Below are 20,088 nucleotides of genomic sequence, written 5' to 3'. Positions count from 1 at the left end.
GCCTCTCACTGCTGTGGCCTCTCCCGTTGCGGAGCACAGGCTCCGGACGCGCAGGCTCAGCGGCCATGGCTCACGGGCCCAGCCGCTCCGCGGCATGTGGGATCTTCCCGGACCGGGGCACGAACCCGTGTCCCCTGCATCGGCAGGCGGCCTCTCAACCACTGTGCCACCAGGGAAGCCCAGAAGAACATTTTTATGCCTGTTTGAATCTTTTACTCTTGTTTAGTAGTCCTCTCCTTGCCCAAATAACAAAAATGCCTACGATCAGTTTTACACCATTAACGATTCGAAAACAAACTTATTAAATGGGTCTGCATATCTGTGGGCACAAAGTATTCTGCAAAGTAGATAGAATTATTTACATTTATAAACAAAACCGTGTGACTCACATTAGCATGAAACATACCACCTCAAGGATGAAAATGAAATTGCTTCCCAAAGAAATGCTGGGGAAATCACAAGAGATGCATCCCCAAATTGCCACCGTCCACCATTAACTATTTCAGACCTAAGAACGTTGCTTGAATGCTATTTTTAAAGGACAGAAAGAGATAACTCAATGTAAGAATATTTATTTTTCCTTTAAGTAGAAAAAAACCCGCTCTTCTGGGCTCTCTTCAAGGAGAGCATCTAAGGCTTGTGCACTTCTGTAAAATTACACACACCATACGCTTCAGACCTCAAATTGTGATTATTCTGATTTGACTTATTGCTTTTATTCCATAGGAATCACAACCACTTTGATTGAAAGACTCGTTAAATATTCTACCGCTTGGCTGGAGTAAAGAATTTATTGGAACAAGAGAGGTCTTGCATGACCCTCAGCGGACAAACATTTCTTCATTGCTTTGCCAGACTGTCTTCCCCGAGCTCCAGAATGTGGAGCTCAAGGCTGGTTGCCCTTATGGATACCAGCTGGGCTTCCAGTCACCCGGGTCATGCCGTCGAAATCAAACATGTTGTCTTCCTGTGCCTAATAACACACTCCACAAGGTTCTTGTTGCCAAGAGTTGGTCCACAACGTGGATATGCACAGAGGAGTTTACTGATTTTCGTTCAGTATTTTAAATGATTTATATGAAGGGACTATCACTTGTGCTCACTCAGAGGCAGCTGTCCACAAGCTTTCAGCAATGCGGCATGTTAGACTGTCTGGGGTCACCTGTGAGGAATGTTGAATGGAATTCCTGATGTTGCTGGAGATGTGGGCGATTTTTTGTAGGACATCCAGGAAGTCCTGCCAGTTTCAGCAGCACGGGGCATCTCTCCGTGCTGCTGCTGCCTGGGTGACACTTGCTTTCTTTGCATCCAGATCAGGAAACCACAAGGGGAAGAAAGGGCAGCAACATGTATTTCAGCTGGGTGGCAGCAATCCTGGGGAAGGCTGGTAGGGAGACTATAACAGTATTGACTCAATTTAGTTTTGGACGTGCTTATCTATCCAGATGGTGAAGCCTGACCTTCATTAACTAAGGATAAAGTTGATAGAATTTCGTCTTAGTTCCTTTGGAATCTAAGGATATAGAAAATTAGACACAATGGTTCAAAGAGCCTCGAGGACCCATCACCATCTTCAAACGCTATCAATTTATAGCCAGTCTTGTTGAATCTCTATCTTACTTACTAATCCTCCCTCTGCCAAGACATCGACTCTCAAAGATGTAAAAACTCTCTTTGCTAACATCATCACAATGCCATTATTTCTCCTAAAATTTTAATACTTTCACCAAATATTCAGCATTCAAGATTCTGGCTAGCTCATCAATGTTATGACTTTGTTATCAGCCTGTTTGTTAGAAACAGAAGCCGTGTAAGCTTCACACCTGTAATTGCTTAAGGCTTTCAAGTTTCCTTTAGTTCACAGGTTCTCTCCATCTCTATTCTCCTCTACCTCCCCCACCTCCTCTTCCTCCTTGTCTTCTCATTATTTGTTGAAGAAACACAATTTCTATAAAAATGGTGTTTCCATTTGTCTTATGAAATTTCCCACAGCTGACATCTCCAAGTCGTCATTGAACATTTTCCGCCATCATCTTATTTCCTATACAGTGTGGGTTGGATTTAGAGGCTTGATCTAAGTCAGCCTGGGTTTTGGGGGCAAGACCACCGCGTTAGTTTGCTAGGGTTGCCATCACACAGTGCTGCAGGCAGGCGGCTGAAGAGCAGAAATGTAGCGTGTCCACCATTACAGAGGCTGGAAGTGCGAGATCTAGGGGTCAGCAGGGCTGGTTTCTCGCGAGGCCGCTCTCCTTGGTGTGTAGACGGCCGTCCTCTCCCTGTGTCTTCACATGGTCTTTTCTCTGTGTGTGTCTGTGTTCAAACCTCCTCTTCTTATAAAGACACCAGTCAGACTGGATTAGGGCCAACCTAATGACCTCATTTTAATTTAATCACCTCTTGGAAGACACTTTCTCCAAATGCCGTCACATTCTGAGGTACTGGGGGGTTAGGACTTCAACACAGGAATTTCGGGAGTGAACAAGTCAGTCCATAATAACTTTCCAGGTAGCTGTGTGCCCTTCCATCAAGACGTATATACAGTATCGGATCGTTTGTCTTTTTGTGGTTTTGGCAGTCGCTCAGGATCAATATCTAGATTCATTCACTTGAGTTTGCAAAGTGGTGATAGCCTAATTCTGTTGTTACTTCTTTATGTATTAGCTAGATTCCTCTTTTTTTTTTTCAAGTTGATTCATCTTCTCTTTGGTTTGCAGTGGTACAGTTTGTATTAGAAAGGCAGAATTAATATTTGATTCTTTTCGTTTATTTACTCACTTTCAAAATAATAGGTTGGTTCATTGGAATCCTCCAATGTGATCAGTTTGTTGAGGCTTTTTAACTGACACTGTGAACTCATGGATGTTCACGTCTGTGTATATGAAGGTGTGATGTATATTAATCCACTGCAGTTATTACCTTTCCCTCAAGTTGTCCTATGTTTGGCCAGTGGGAGTCTCTGCAAGCTTGGCTTCCAAGTCCCTCAGACAGGACTGCAGTAGTCTTGGAGAGCTTATCTGGTATGGCATGATGTGCCAGGCTCATGTTTTCCATTTCCTCTCCAGATCCAAGAAGCTCCGGTTCCTTTTAGTGGAGAAGGTGCTTGAAGAGCAGAATCTGAGCACTAGGGGAGCTCACGGCTACTGAGTTGATTTCTACATCTAGGCCTTTATAGTGAGTCGAACTATGAACCAGATGTACGTAAACATCCATCATCATACATATGTGTACATATATAATCCCAATCAAATTCAGGGTTTGCTTTATCTTAACATCTGTCTTTCCTCTTTCCCACTCCAAGAATCCTGGTCTCAACCACATCAGGAATGATTAAATAAGAACCCCACATTGCTGTCCATTTGCTTTCACACACGACACACGCACAACGAAGTCAGACTCACACAGCTAACACGCCCACCAAGCTTTCTGCAGCTCTTTTTGTCCTTAGATTTGTACTCAAATTACTGTGCTTTAAAATTCCTGGGAATACTTCCTCTCTGTGGGTTAAACCATCAACTGGGTACATATTTAGGGTGTTTTTTTCATTTTATATTTAAATAAATGTATTTTATAAATAAGAACTAAGATATGAGGTACAGGTCTTATATGTCTTACATAAGGTAAGACACGCACATGGTTTCAAAGCCAAACCAAGCGTGGCGCCAGCAGCGCTTTCCTGTTTTTCTCGTCGCCCTATGTGTCTAAGCCAGAGAAAGGGTTGGGTTTGTGTGGTGGCGGATTTGGAGGAGGAGGTGATGCCTGAATCGTGTCTTACTGAACAGCTGTAAAGAGTGACTCCCGATTCTGGGAGAATCTGTCACGAAGGCCTTAGGGAAGAAAACATTTGTTCTGCCACCCACCATGTAATTCTTCTTTGAATTTTAATGAGTTAGCCTTTAGGCTGCTAGACAGAAAACAGCCGCTGTGTTCTGTTTAAACTCTGCCATCTTTCTACTTTGCTGTAGAGGCTAGAAATGAGAAGTTTTTGTCAAATATGTGGTTATGTGCTCCAAAGTAGTTCGTCTGGATCTGTGAAGTTCCATCTCGTGATAACATCTTGGAATCTAAATATAGCAGTATTATCTAAAATAGATAAGCAACGAGGATGTATTGTACAGCACAGGGAAATTCAGCCATTATCTTGTAATAACTTTAAATGGAGTATAATCAATAACATTTTGAATCACTTTGCTGTGCACCTGAAACTAATGTAATATTGTATATCAGCTATACTTCAATAAAACAATAAAGCAGAGTGTAAAAAAAGAAAGATAAGTATATTTTTTAAAATCAAACAAATACAGGAGTTTTAATGGAAACAAAATTAATTAATTAATATAACTGTCCTAGAAGCCAACTTCCACCCATCCTTCAAGCTCAGGGGACCTTATGGAGCCTTCCTGATGTTGCCCCAAAGTCTAGATTCCCCGACATCTGCTTCCATGACGCCCGCTAAAATACTCCTATTGTAACAGGCTGTTACACTTAGCTGTTACACTTTAAGGATCTAAAACACAAAGCATGGTGCCAGGCACAAACAGGTCATCCACAAATACTGGTTTATTTAATATATCTATCACTGCATCCAAATATACTCTAGTATGATTATTCATTTAGGTGTCTCTTTCCCCCAACTATTCGATTAACTTTTTGAGGGCAGGAACTGTGTCTTCCTTCCTCGGTGCCACACTTGTCCATAGTTTGGATGGAATAAAGAACACAAGTGATACTACTGAACACAGAATAACAGAGGATAAACCCAATATCCTCTTGAGGATCGTATTATAAGGATGAGGCCACCTTTGAAAGTGATGAATAGCATCCTCATAAACTCTCAACTGCTGCTGAATGCTACAGTCTGACCTCTGTACCCTCAGACCATAAAACATAATGTGAACGCTTCAGTATATTCTATACATATTGTGGCGAGTCCTACAATCATTTTGAGACTTTATTAAAATGGGGAAAGAAGCTACCCTCCTGTGTGTCAGATCCATTCTGGATGCCTTACACACTCACACTTCACCCTCAAGACAGCCCCATGAGACAGGTGTTACTATTTCCCCTTTTACCGCGAACTGAGGTCCGAGAGCATCTACGTTTCACAAGATGGAGGAATTTTGCCCAACTCTGTCGGCTGCAGAAAACCTGGCATTATGAGCAGGCTTAAAAGAACAAGTGAAAGAAATAGTGAAAAGCAGAGAGAATGGTAAATAGTGCACACATCAAATGGACTGTGTGATTATGGTTCTCTTGCTTCATCTGGTCATGTAGACAGATGGAAGCCACATGATATCATTGATCTTTTGTAAACCACTTCCATAGATGTTGGTAATGAGGTAAGAGATACAGGGGCCTCGGGTTAACCTGCTGCAGCCAGTTTCATGCTGACCCTTTGAGATAAACTATCAACAGGAACGACACGCCCTGACTGGGTGAAAGACAAAGCAGCCCACCGCAGTCTCCTCATTCTTGTGGTCAGGAGGACTTCCCAGCCTGACACGTGCGCAGAAGGGGTCCCAAGTCATCCTCTAGTAATCTGGGCTGCGTTGTAATATCATTATAATACCATTAGCATTGCGGTTTTGACCCCCTCCCCCCATGGGTTTCACTTGGACGCTCACGGGAAAGATTCAAAACGGTGCCTGGTGGAAGCCCAAATAAGGAATTGCATATGCTGTGATCACAGGGGAAGGAAAGGGGAGTCACCCTCATCTAAACCCCACATTAACAACCTAAGCTGCCCCTATGAGGTGCACCTCACTCTGCAAGTTTGTCCCTGTGCTCTCCCACATGTACCGCACTTCTAATAAATGCTGGGCCTGCTTTGCAATCTTGGTGTCTTTGTTGAACTCTTTCTTCAGAGAAGACAAGGACCGAGTTTCACCAAAAACAGTAATATAAGCAAGTTTGAAACAACCACGGTTGGGGCATGTTTATGGCTTTGAAATTGAATCTAAAATAGCGAAATAAAACATTCCAAACACCTGTAACACATCTTGTCCTTGTTTTTCTGCAGTCTTTTCAGCACGTAAACTGTCTATGCCTGGGCCTAACATCTGTATTGGATTGCAGGCCGTGCTTGGATTTCAAGACCATAACCTATTCCTTTAGGACCAGCAGCTGTTCTTTCGGAGACCCTGTCTCCTGAAACAGGCCCTAAGAGCTACCGTTCTGACATCTGAAATGCTGAGAAAGGGAAGATCATAGGCCAGTGAACTGTGAGTGCCTCTTTCTTACACACTTCAGGCTTCAGTAGTTTTCGGAAGTTCCACAGAGGGTACTTTGCCACGAAGGGCCCCGTTCTGACATGAACTGAATTTTCCCCACCTGGACATCAAGTGATCAACCAAGAAGTTTTCTCTTAAGAATAACAGCACTGACTCTTCTTTCCCTGGCTTTCCTTTCAATAACAGCTGTATCATATCCTTCTGCTATAAATGCTCCATCCTGGGATGAGGAATATCTACTCAATCAACAGGACACATTTACGCGCAGCCTGTGTTTCTCCATGTGGTACCTCCTACGATGAAATGATCAGTCAGACATGAGGACGTTTCTGTCCTATCTCTCCTGATGGAATATGAGGAAGGCAGGAATTATCTGTCTTGTTCACTCCTGAATCCCTGGGCCTCGCACGGTGCCTGGCATGGAGCTGGCAGTTGGATATTTACTGAAAGAATAAATGGGCCTCCGCTATCTGTGTGGCACCACAACAGGGACCAGCACGGGAGCTCTGCGCTGACCCTACTGCACCTGAGCTTCCTGAGAGCCCTCGCCCGACACTACAATGATGGGCAGGTGGCTGGGGAAGGAGGCTGGGGGTGGGTGGGTCCAGGGGAGGAAGTACAAAGGCAGTTTTTAGGTAACTAGCCAAAAGGAGGAACAGGTGCTGATGATCTCAAAAAATACAATGGAATACTACTCAGCCATTAAAAAGAGTGATATAATGCCATTTGCAGAAATTATGCCAATTGCAGAGATGATCATACTAAGTGAAGTCAGTGAGACAGAGAAAGACAAATACCGTATGATATCACTTATATGTGGAATCTAAAATATGACACAGGGCTTCCCTGGTGGCACAGTGGTTGAGAGTCCGCCTGCCGATGCAGGGGACACAGGTTCGTGCCCCAGTCCGGGAAGGTCCCACATGCCGCGGAGCGGCTGGGCCCATGAGCCATGGCCGCTAAGCCTGCGCGCCCGGAGCCTGTGCTCCACAGTGGGAGAGGCCACAACGGTGAGAGGCCCGCGTACCAAAAATAATAATAAAAAAATAAAATAAAATAAATAAAATATGACACAAACGAACTTATCTACAAAACAGAAACAGACTCACAGACATAGAGAATGGAACTTCTGTTTGCCAAGAGGGAGGTAGGTAGGGGAGGGATGGCCTGGGAGTTTGGGGTTAGCAGTTGTAATCTATTGTATAGAGAATGGATAAACAACAAGGTCCTACTCTACAGCACAGGGAACTATATTCAATACCGTGTGATAAAACATAATAGAAAAGAATATGAAAAAGAATGTATATATGTGTATAACTGAATCACTTTGCTGTACAGCAGAAACTACCACATTCTAAATCAACTGTACTTCAATAAAATAAATTTCTGAAAAAATTGGAACATTTTGCTCCTTAAGGTTCACTGAAATCCCTCTTAATGTGCCAGTCACAGACAGCCTTAAAAATAGAAAGTTGTCAAGATTTATGGACGTTTTGAGGAAAACAACTCCAAGAAAAAAGCAAGCATTTATGTACCAATATACTTTTAAATAGTGGCTGTCATTAAGTCTGTGCTAAATTCAACAACTGGCTTTGGCAGTATTTCATTATGAAATAAGGCAATTTTCTACACGACCCTTAACTAATGCCAAGTACAAGCACACCTTCTACATTTCTGAATAAACAGAAAGCCCAGTTTATTCAGGTCAGTGCTTATTTCTTTAGTACTGAAAGCCCTAGTTTTAGAAATATTTTCCATTTAAGACCCTAACCACTAAAACTCTAGTTGACGGAGTTTCTATTTCTCCCACTTTATAATTAATTTTCAATTTTATTAAGATAAAATGCTTGTACATTGCACACAATGTAGCGCTAATTTTTTTTCCATTTTAATGCAGTCATTTAGGTACATGTACATAATACATATAAATAGTACTAAAGTGAATATTGTGAAGACTACTCTATATAAGTACACCTGTAACTTATATAATACTGTACAGCAACTATACTTCAACAAAATATATAAATAATAAATAAATAAATAGTACTAAAATGCTTATAATTAAAAATACTCCCTGTCTCTCCCTGCTCCCTGTCCCAACATTCTCTTCTCCAAAGTACCCACTTTTAGCTCATTTGCTGCTTCTGGAACTTCACCCAATATCTGTACACAGTAAAGGCCCCCTGGAGAGATCCCACTTGCCCTGTTCCTCCTCTGGGCCCCTGTACAACCACATTCCTGGTTCTCTCCATTACCATTTTGGGAATCCCCTTTGCCTGTCACCTTTGTTAGTTCTCTTGTTTCTTGGATCATATTCCTTTCTCTTTCCCGGATTTCCCCCTATTGTCTTGCTGGATAATATTCTCCAGTTGCTTCTTAGGAAAAAATGCATTTTTTTGAGTACATACATACATGAAAATGTCTCTTTTCAACCTTCCCACTTGATAGTTGGGCTGGGTATAGAATTCCAGGTTGAAAGTCACTTTCTGGCAGACAGGGAGGTCACTGACAAGTGTCTTCCAGAGCCCGGTATTGCTGTCAAGAAGTGTGATGCCTTATTGATTCTGGATCCTTTATATATGTCCTAGTTTTCCTCTGGAGGGCTTAACAGTAGTCTTCATCCCAGCAGTGAAATTTCACAGTGACATGCCTTGACACAGTTGTTTTGTTGTTGTCATTTTGCTTTGGTGGAGACTTCCAATCTGGAAATTCATGTTATTCCCTTCTGAGAAATTTTCTTGTTGATTTTCTTTCTTCTGTTTTCTCTGATCTCTTTTGAGGTCTCTTATTAGTCAGATATTAGACTAATTTAATTTTAATTGATTTCTTACTTTACTATTTTTCACTTTCTTTTCTGTCTCTTGGACTTTTTGTTCTACTTTTGTGAGATTAACTCAACTATATAGCATGAAATTTCTCTCCTATTCTGAATCTCTATACTGATTTTTTTTGCTAACAATATAATAGGAATTGTAATAAATGCATTTTGTTACATTATTTCAATGTACTTCATTTATTTAACTAACTGATAATGTTTATTAACAGAGTGGCCTGATTTGCTCAAGATACCTTCAGGTTAGCCTCTTGTCCAAGTGATCAGTTCCATTAGCTTCCTGTTTCACTCCCAAAAGTGTCCTATTGGGCTTCCCTGGTTGCGCAGTGGTTGCGAGTCCGCCTGCCGATGCAGGGGATGCGGGTTCGTGCCCCGGTCCGGGAAGATCCCACATGCCGCGGATCGGCTGGGCCCGTGAGCCATGGCCGCTGAGCCTGCGCGTCTGGAGCCTGTGCTCCATAACGGGAGAGGCCACAACAGTGAGAGGCCCGCGTACCGCAAAAAAAAAAAAAAAAAAAAAAAAAAGTGTCCTATTTTGGGTGATAAAATATATGGTCGCACTATTTACTGAGCACTTAGTTTGTACCAAGTGCTGTTCTAAGTGCTGTATGTGTAACAACACATCTGTACAACAACCAGCGGAGTAGATTCTAATCATTTTACAGACTGGGAACCTGAGGCATAAATAGTTTAAGTAACTCATCCAAGGTGTCACAGCTACCAGGTGGTAAGGTGGGGACTTGAATGCGGGAAGTCTGCTTCAGAGCCTTGCACTTTTTTTCTTTATCAACTATATTTGTTTGTTTAATATTTGTATTTATTTATTTATTATTGAGGTATAGTTGATTTATAATATCATGTTAATTTCAGGTGTACAGAACAGTTGGGGTTTTTTCGTTTTTTTTGTGTGCTGTTTTTTTTGCGGTACGCGGGCCTCTCACTGTCGTGGCCTCTGCGGTTGCGGAGCACAGGCTCCGGACGCGCAGGCTCAGCGGCCATGGCTCACGGGCCCAGCCGCTCCGCGGCATGTGGGATCTTCCCGGACCGGGGCACGAACCCCCGTTCCCTGCATCGGCAGGCGGACTCAACCACTGTGCCACCAGGGAAGCCCTACAGCACAGTTTTATACATATATGTATGTATACATATATATTTATATTCTTTTCCAGATTCTTTTCCCTTATAGGTTATTACAAAATATTGAGTATAGTTCCCTGTGCTGTAGAGTCGGTTCTTGTTGGTTTTCTATTTTATATATAGTAGTGTGTATCTGTTAATCCTAACCTATTAATATATCCCTCCCCCACTTCCCCCTTTGGTAACCATAAGTTTGTGTTCTATGTTTGTGAGTCTATTTCTGTTTTGTATATAAGTTCGTTTGTATCATTTTTTTTAATATTCCACATATAAGTGATATCATATAATATTTGTCTTTGTCTGGCTTACTTCACTTAGTATAATAATCTCTAGGTTCACCCATGTTTCTGCAAATGAAATTATTTCATTCTTTTTTATGGCTGAGTTATATTCTATTGTATATACGTACCACATCTCTTAACCACTATAGATCCCACTTCATCACTGCTTACAATCCCTTATTTGGGGGATATTAGGTTATTTCTGAATTTGCATTACTGCAAACACTGTTGGACTCCTTTCTAGCTAAACCTTTCTTTACCTCCTTCATTATTTCCCTGGAGGATAAATTCCTAGTGAAACCAGCTGTCTTGATTCTCAATTCACACTCTTTAGACTGTGCTGTGCTGTGCACCTCCTGAGGATAAGAACTGGCTAACAAACCACGTGATTATGAAAAGGCAGTAAACAAGAAAGCAGACTAGGAGAGCCAGCACTCTGAAAAGTGCTGTGATCCTCAAGTAAATGAAAAGTCAGGGGAGGTTGTAGTTCATTCTGATTTTTAAAACTCGTAGTGCTCTCCTCTGCATGGCTGACACCTAGTCTGATCACTCTCACCTTAGAATCTGTAACCTCCTTGACACCCACACCCTGACCCCCACCGTCTACTGACATTAGGGCAGAGTCATATCAGCAGCTCCTTTCTGGAAGGTTTGCCTGTGAATGATTGTTGATTTTATAATCTCAGCAAGACTTTCATTTGCATGGATAACAAGTTTACCCAGGTAGGCAGCCATAGATTTTCCTAAAATGCTCCTTCTAAATCCAGCTTAAATGTCATCTCTCTCAGGAAGTCCTCACGACTTGAAGTTCTCCAGCTTTTCCAGCCTGAGCTATACCAATTTGTGCCATTCGGAGTACAAGAAGAACTGGGATTTGTCTTTTACACCGATTCAGCAAATATGCATTGAGTACCCACGTATGCCAAGCTCTGTGTTAAATGTAAGGAAGAGAAAAAGAAAGCAAGGTATTTCCAAGCCCCACAATTTTCAATAATGTGTGGCTTCTACAGACTTCACTTACTCCTTAAACAAAACATTCACTATTTGCAGTGCATTCTCTTATAATTCGACTTTTTTAACTTGACTGTAAACTGTTCTCCCATTTCCTACCTGTGCTTTCTATTCGTCTTGTTGAAATGAAACATACTGTTTGTATATATTGGAAAAGACCCAACTGCAAACAGAAGAGACCACGTAAAAATGAGTTAATCATCAGGTCACATGTCTAGAGAAACTTCTGTATTTAAAGCAAGAGAATGTTTCCTTTAATTCAGAAGAAAAAAAAAAGAGAGTCAACCCACACCCAGTTACTGCAGTCATTTTCCATCAATGGATATTGCATTGAAATCTGTTTACATCTATCTGTCTTGAGAGTCTGTCAGCTACTTGAGAGCAAGGACCCTGTTTACTAATTAAGGTCTTCATCTCAAGTCTGCTGAAGTATATCTTTACTGGTCTTTAAGATGCAATAAACAGGAGAAACACACCATAGATTTAATAACAGCTTTACATGGGAAGAGAAAAAGAGGCCCTACATCTATAAACAATTATTATAAAACACATCCTGATTTCAAGAAAGTTAAATTTTAAAAGCATGCCCCAGAATGGAGGAAATCCTGTCATTGTCTTTGACTGGACTTCTGGTCTCGAAAACAAGGTGGCCTCTTGCCTCTATTAAGTCAATGGACAAAAATTCTTTAGTGTCGGTTGTACTGACTCAACTCATCCTCCTCTTCCTCCAGTGCTTCTTCTGAGACCGCTGATAACTTCCAAATATTTGTCTGTTATTGTTTTCTGGGATTTCCATTTCCTCGTATGGAACCCTCCTCTTTGAATTCTTCGCTGGCTTTTACAGCCTCCTGCTGTCCTCAGGGTCCTGCCTCTGAGGCTCTGTGGTCCTTCACTCACCTTATCCTCTGTGTGGGCGCCCCGGCCCCCCAGGCTCTTCCCCTTCCTCTCTCAGTCCTCATGAGTGGTGCTCAGCCCTGACTGATCATCAGAATCGAGGGCTTGGAGAGCCCTTGGAAAAGGTCCAAGCCCAGATCCCAACCCAGATCCACAGCATCAGTCAACTTGGACTGATATATCAGCTCTGTGCCCTTGTTCATGTACCTTAGCCTCCAAAGCTCAATTCCTTCACCTGTACAATTACGATAATGCTGAAATCTGCTGCATCCCATCGCTGAGTACATTCTTGCTCCCCATCATCACAGCAAACATCATCTCCTCTTCTCTTTATTTAAAGCCTGCATGTCTCTGAAAGCTCAGCTCAAATCCTTCCCTTCTCACAGACTCCATCATCACAATTTATTTTGGATTGTTTACAAAGCACACCGAAAACTCGAGAGGAACCTGTTGAAAGTGAAGCTGTCTCCTGGCTGAGCTTCCTACAACTGTCCTGTCACATTTCAATTCTTTTCTCCACACAGCACTCCAACATTCCAGAGGGATCTTTTTTTTTTTTTTTTTGCAGTACGCGGGCCTCTCACCGCTGTGGCCTCTCCCGCTGCGGAGCACAGGCTCCGGACGCGCAGGCCCAGCGGCCATGGCTCACGGGCCCAGCCGCTCCGCGGCACGTGGGATCTTCCCAGACCGGGGCACAAACCCGTGTCCCCTGCATCGGCAGGCGGGCTCTCAACCACTGCGCCACCAGGGAAGCCCTCCAGAGGGATCTTTTAAAAACATTGGATTACGTTGCTTTCTATTTTAAATCTTCCAATGAATTCTCTTTGTTCTCAGGTTAAAATTCAAACCTTCTAACCTGGCCACAAGGTTCTACAAAATCTGACCTTCATCTTGCTCCCCTCCCATTGCCACCCTGGTCCTAACTAGATACATTCTTTCCATCCTCTGAGCCCTGTTCAGGCCGTTCCCTGGGCCAGGAATGATCTTATATTCACCTTTCCAAGCCAACTTAATAATTACTTCTTGGGTGAACACTTCTCTGACCTTCAGTCCAGGTCGATGTCCCTGGTAAAACCTTCTCTTTCCATCCCATAAACACCCTTTGTAATGAAATGTTTTATCATGAACTGGACGGAATAGGGCAGGATATTAACTTTTCTTTAATATACCACTATATCGTTTTATTTGTTGCCATAAGCATGCATTATATTTGTCATTTTAAAAAATTATTTAAAAGCATGAAAGGCAGTATGACACAGTTGTTCAATGTCTCTCCCCTTCCCTAGAATACAAATTCCAAGAAGGGCATATACCGGGCTTGTCTTGTTCAGCACTGTGGCTGTAGGATCTAGCAGCGCTTTGAACACAGGAGGTGCTAGATTTTTAGAGTGAATGCAGTTGACTGAGAGGACAGAACATGAAAACGGTCGGGGAGGCTAAGCACGAAACTTGCCCAGGATGGAGATGGCCCCCGGTCCAGCTGAGAGAACGCAAGCAGGTGGGCACACCTGGGCCTGTCAGAGTCAGCATTCTCTTCAAGAGCCTCTCCCCAGCCTGAAGGTGGGGCCTGGAAGGCTTTTAAGCAGCAGTTGTGCTTAGTCTCGAGAGGGCAGCGTTCAGGTTACTGGCACCTGACTAGTTAGAAACAGGACCCGAGCCAGAGGCTGTGGGCAAATCTAATTTTTAACTTTATATTTTAATTTTTTATATTTAAAAATCTGTAACTTTTCTAGTTATACTTTTCTAATTGTATTTAATTTTTTCAACTTTTCTACTTGTAATTTTCTAATTACATTTAAATTTTTAAAACTTTTCTAGTTATAATTTTCTAATCATAATTATTTCATTAGGAATTTAGTACTCACTATATGCAGCTTGGCTTCATAATTTTGATATATATATTTATCTACAATTTCCCAACTGAATCCACAATTCCCTAGGTACAAGATCTTTCTCATAAACATTTTTCATCTTCATGACTTGGTACAATCCATGTCATATTCCCTACAAGTGAATGTAGCCAACATTCTTTCATCCAAGGAAAATGCTCAGAGTGTCAATATTTCTCAGATTCTTTCCAACAAGTTTTTTATGTTTAAATAAGTCAAGCAGATGTTCACACTTGTATCACCAATGCTTGTTGAAGTTACTGTGATTTTCAATGGCCTTTCATTATTTTTGTTGTTTTTGCTTAGAAATATTTGATAGGGTGTTTGTAAATAGGTGCTTGCAATGTTATTTGAACAAATGAAGTGGAATATTTAAATGAGAACATGTGCTTTGCATGCAATAATTGTAACTATTTCTCCATGGCTTTAAACATAGGACATGCTTTGTAAGTTGTAGGAATTGTGCAATGATATCTTTTGTTGTCCTGGATCGTATCGTAGTAACTAATAGACATTTGACATGGAGTTTATGGTCTTGTCTCTTTCTGGTGCAGCTTTTGTTGTGGTGATATAGCAGAAACAGACCAAAATCCACTAATTTTGTACATGCTAATAACGGGAATCTTCAATGATTAAAAAGGAGGTGAAGTCAGCTCCAGAAACCCTGACCTGCAAAAGTCTAAGGAGAACAAAGACATTATTGAATCTGCAGTCTTTAAGAGCAATGCTGATTGATCCCTTTCCCTCTTAGAAATCTGAATTATATGTTCCATCTAGATGACACGCCTAGGTTTTGCTTTTCCCGTAATTGAACATACCTTGCACTAGGCATGTTTAATTTAGGTTACCAGCTGCCTTAAGAGAGTGTCAATTCAAGCCATGGTGTGACTTCAGTAGGGCTACGTTTATTAACCAGCATGACCCGTTATGATGGTTTCTAGGCCAACAGCGTGAAATGAGGGTTTTAAAATTTTTATTTTTTTATTTACTTTTAAAATTATTTTTATTTATTTATTTTTGGCTGCGTTGGGTCTTTGTTGCTGCACGTGGGCTTTCTTTAGTTGTGGCGAGCAGAGGCTAATCTTCGTTGTGGCGCGTGGGCTTCTCATTGCGGTGGCTTCTCTTGTTGCGGAGCATGGGCTCTAGGTGCTCAGGTTTCAGTAGTTGTGGCGCGTGGGCTCAGTAGTTATGGTACACGGGCTTAGTTGCCCCGTGGCATGTGGGATCTTCCCAGACCAGGGCTTGAACCCATGTCCCCTGCATTGGCAGGCGGATTATTAACCACTGTGCCACCAGGGAAGTCCCATAAGGGTTTTTTTTAACCAAAAATATCATATTCTTGTTCTTCCACAGAAAGAATTATTTATATAGTTAAAGCTACCGGACCCGTCCAGTGGCTGTTCTTAACAGGCTGCTTCCTTTTTCTCCACTGTGCTCTCACCGTGCTTGCCCCACCTCTTTCCTCCCCTTAATGAAAACCTAGTAGATGGTGAACACTTTGTTTATGAGGAATAAAAATTCGTAATTATACAAAGAAACCTATAGGACATAAAAAGTTTTAAAATATTAACCCTGTTCCTAATTTAAGAAGGAAACACATTAATTAATTGATGTAAAATGTATTAGTATGTGCTTACCATGGGTTCTGGTATCTGTGGCTTAGTTTCTCAACAGCAGCTTGACTGAACTCTTCATACTGTAAAAAGAAGAACAAGAATCAAGTCCCCTGATTCCAGTGTCACTGGGCACGAACATGTCTGAGAGTCTGGGTTCCTGGTCAAAAAGGAGGTCAGGTTGAGCAATTAAACAGGAAATGCTAAATTCAGTTGAAAGAAGATGGTCTTTTGATTTTTGAACTGAGAGGAAAAGGCACAAGAGGTAAAATAACTCTGAGCCTCTGTGCTTTCCCTTCCCTCTCTGTCAAAGGACAGGTGCTGGGTCCCAAGAAGAGTGTCATCCACAATCTCTAAGCTCCTAATGATTCTGTGTCTACACCAGCAGGCATGCAAAACCACAATTTATCATTTAGATTCAAACAGCTCAGCTCTTTTCACTTCACCTTGCCCTCACAGAATTAGGAAATGTGGTGGCTATAGCACAGGAAAGAGCTGGGTGATAGACAGCCTGTGGTGCAGTCTAGCTCTGAATGTTCCTTTCAGAAAACATCACAGAACATCGATAAAATATTTGGTTGCTTAGAACTGGTTCTCACATGAAAACATATCCCCGTGCCCTTCCATGTGCATAGAAATTATCTCTCATAACTGAATAGATGACTATAGACTGGCCTCTTTTCCCCAGGAACTGTCAATGGAGGACACATTTTATGCATAAATATGGGAAATGGGGGTGTCAAATTTATACTGAAAAGGGTTTGGAGCCTTAATCATTTCTCGATTTTCCATACTAGGGTTGGGAAACAGTGATAAGGATTATCAAAAGTATTTCACTTCAGTTTTGTCTATTTTTTAAAAATTAATTAATTTATTTATTTCTGGCTGTGTTGGGTCTTCGTTTCTGTGCGAGGGCTTTCTCTAGTTGCGGCGAGCGGGGGCCACTCTTCATCGCGGTGCGCGGGCCTCTCACTATCGCGGCCTCTCTTGTTGCGGAGCACAGGCTCCAGACGCGCAGGCTCAGTAGTTGTGCCTCACGGGCCTAGTTGCTCCGCGGCATGTGGGATCCTCCCAGACCAGGGCTCGAACCCGCGTCCCCTGCATTAGCAGGCAGATTCTCAACCACTGTGCCACCAGGGAAGCCCTTCACTTCAGTTTTGGAATGCATTTTTACATTGATGCAGGATGCTATATTTGTAACATATCAAAAAGTAGCAAAATCAAATGAGGCAACTGAAAAGGGATAAATTTCCAAAATATACAAACAGCTCATATAGCTCAATATCAAAAAAACAAACAACCCAAAAGAATAAATGGGCAGCAGACCTAAATAAACATTTATCCAAAGAAGACATACAGATGGCCAACAGGCACATGAAAAGATGCTCAAAATCGCTAGTTATTAGAGAAATACAAATCAAAACTACGAGGTATCACCTCACACCAGTCAGAATGGCCATCATTAAAAAGTCTCGGGCTTCCCTGGTGGCGCAGTGCTTGAGAGTCCGCCTGCCGATGCAGGAGACGCGGGTTCGTGCCCCGTTTCGGGAAGATCCCACATGCCGCGGAGCGGCTGGGCCCGTGAGCCATGGCCGCTGAGCCTGCGCGTCCGGAGCCTGTGCTCCGCAAATGGGAGAGGCCACAACAGTGAGAGGCCCGCATAACGCAAGGAAAAAATAAAAATAAAAAAATAAAAGTCTACAAATAACGAATGCTGGAGAGGGTGTGGAGAAAAGGGAACCTCCTGCACTGTTGGTGGGAATGTAAATTGATACAACCACTATGGAGAACAGTATGGAGGTTCCTTAAAAAACTGAAAATAGAGTTACCATATGACCCAGAAATTCCACTCCTGGGCATATATCTGGAGAAAAACATAATTCGAAAAGATAAATGCACCCCAGTGTTCATAGCAGCACTATTCACAATAGCCAAGACATGGAAACCCCCTAAGTGACCACTGACAGATGATAAAGAAGATGTGGTGTATATATACAAAGGAATAGTATTCAACCATAATGAAATAATGCCATTTGCAGCAACAAGGATGGACCTAGAGATTATCATACTAAGTGAAGTAAGCCAGACAGAGAAAGACAAATATCATATGATATCACTTACATGTGGAATCTGAAAAAAAAAAAAAAAGATTGTTTTCAACTAGCGAAAATAATCATAACTTGAAATTGGAAATTCCCTATTAAGCAACCTTTAAATAAGTCTAGGTATTAATTTAAAAGGATATGTCTGGTAATTACATTCAGGTACTGTGAATTAGACACAATTTCTGAAATGAGCTGTTAAATTAATCACAGACATTGGGGCCCATTCTAGTTAACAATGAAAATCATTGCTTAAAAATGTCATTTTTAATCCCAAGTCACCTCTAGTCTAGAACTGCCATCACTGAGGAATCCTCTTGCTTTCTTGCTATACTTAGCTCGGGAAGTTTTTCCTAATACATCCAATTTGACTTTCCTTACTAGAAAGGACCGTTTTCCATCTCTGTAACTATGAGGTGTTTCTCGCCAGCAGAATGAGTACAATGGCAATGCGTTTCAAGAATGTGTGCACGCTAGAGTTTCTCTTCACCATCCTCCTCCTTTGTAACATAGAGCTCTTAGTACCAAACATTGGAGTGGAAAATCCCCTAAGGCTACCTTTTCTTATGCTAATGTAATTTTTTCTTCACTTGCTTCCATTTGCAAAATATTACTGTTAACCGCTTAGGTGTCTTTCTTCCCACAGCCAGTGAGAAGCATTCTCATTGCTGGCGTTGGGTCACCAAATTGCATAATGCTGCCTATTCTAGCCTGGAACTATTGAAGGGAGAAAGGGGGGGCTTCAAGCCTTTGTGTACATGGCACATTTGAAGCATTCATTTTATATTCAGAGTAGGAGTAGAAACAAAACAGTTCTCTCTGAAAAATGTCAGTGTTCAAGGCATGGATTCTGTGATGCATTTTTCTCACTAAAAAACAAAAATTGAACAATGCAGAGGCTCATACTTCATTTTATGCCACATTATATGTGAGCTTGAGTTGAGTACCAACATGAGTTATATCCTGGTCTCCCTTTTTTTTTTTTTTTTTTACACTGCACTGTTTATTTAATTTGAATGAGTACGTCAACTTTCAGCAAACAGACTAAACATTGAGTTTCATGAGTTCCTTGACTCTGGCCCCAGTATGTGTTTTCTGTGGAGTATCCAGATAATGAGAAACATATTCCATTATGTTTCTAATGTGCTTATCATAACATAATTTTAAAATCCAGGACTTCCGTGGTGGCGCAGTGGTTAAGAATCTGCCTGCCAATGCAGGGGACATGGGTTCAATCCCTGGTCTGGGAAGATCCCACATTCCGAGGACCAACCAAGCCCACGCACCACAACTGCTGAGCCTGGGCTCTAGAGCTTATGAGCCACAACTACTGAGCCCGCATGCTGCAACAACTGAAGCCCACATGCCTAGAGCCTGTGCTCCGCAACAAGAGAAGCCACCAATGAGAAGCCTATGCACCACAGTGAGTCCCACTCACTGCAACTAGAGAGAAAGTCCGTGTACAGCAACGAAGACCCAACGCAGCCAAAAAATAAAATAACAATAAAGTGAGCCAAAAAAAATCCAGGTAGGCAAGAAAATACAGTATATAGAGACATTAATAATACTAGATCCCATTTCTTGAGACTGTACTAGCGTCTGTACTAGATACTATGCTAAGTGCTTTATACAAATCTCACCTAATCCATTTAACAACACTCTAAGTTATTGTTATTATCCCTGTGGAAGACAGAATTCTAAAGACCCCCAAGATTCTCACTCCTTGGTATATACACCTTCTCCCAGATATTCATCCAAATACTAGGTACTGCTGTGAAGGGATTTTGCAGATGTAATTAAGATCCCAAATCAGTTGACTGTAAGAAAGGGAGATTATCCTCAGTGGCCCAGACTTCATCAGGTGAGCTCTTGAAAGGATCTGGGCTCTTCCAGGCAAAGGGGGTTTGAAGCATGAGAGGGATTTGGACATGAGGGAGAACGTCTGTTGCTGGCTTTAAAGATGGAGGGCACCATGGCTATGGTATGTGGGCAGATTCTCGAGGCTGAGACTGGTCCCTGGCTGACAGCCAGCAGAGAAATGGGACCTCAGTCCTACAACCACAAGGAACTGAAAGCTGCCACAATCCCATGAACTCGGAAG

The 20,088-nt window shown here is 42.0% G+C and overlaps 1 protein-coding gene across 1 annotated transcript in view; it reads right to left on the bottom strand.

Annotated features, from left to right (window-relative positions):
- SPMIP2 (sperm microtubule inner protein 2) overlaps positions 1-20,088 on the bottom strand; it is a 67,755-nt gene that overhangs the window by 21,809 nt on the left and 25,858 nt on the right. The window contains 1 exon segment of the mRNA XM_007472301.1: positions 15,910-15,968. Coding sequence (XP_007472363.1) covers positions 15,910-15,968 — 59 coding nt within the window.

The sequence above is a fragment of the Lipotes vexillifer genome, unplaced genomic scaffold, assembly GCF_000442215.2.
Source record: "Lipotes vexillifer unplaced genomic scaffold, Lipotes_vexillifer_v1.1 scaffold1862, whole genome shotgun sequence".
NCBI lineage: Eukaryota > Metazoa > Chordata > Mammalia > Artiodactyla > Lipotidae > Lipotes > Lipotes vexillifer.
This window is presented reverse-complemented; position numbering and strand designations above follow the sequence as displayed.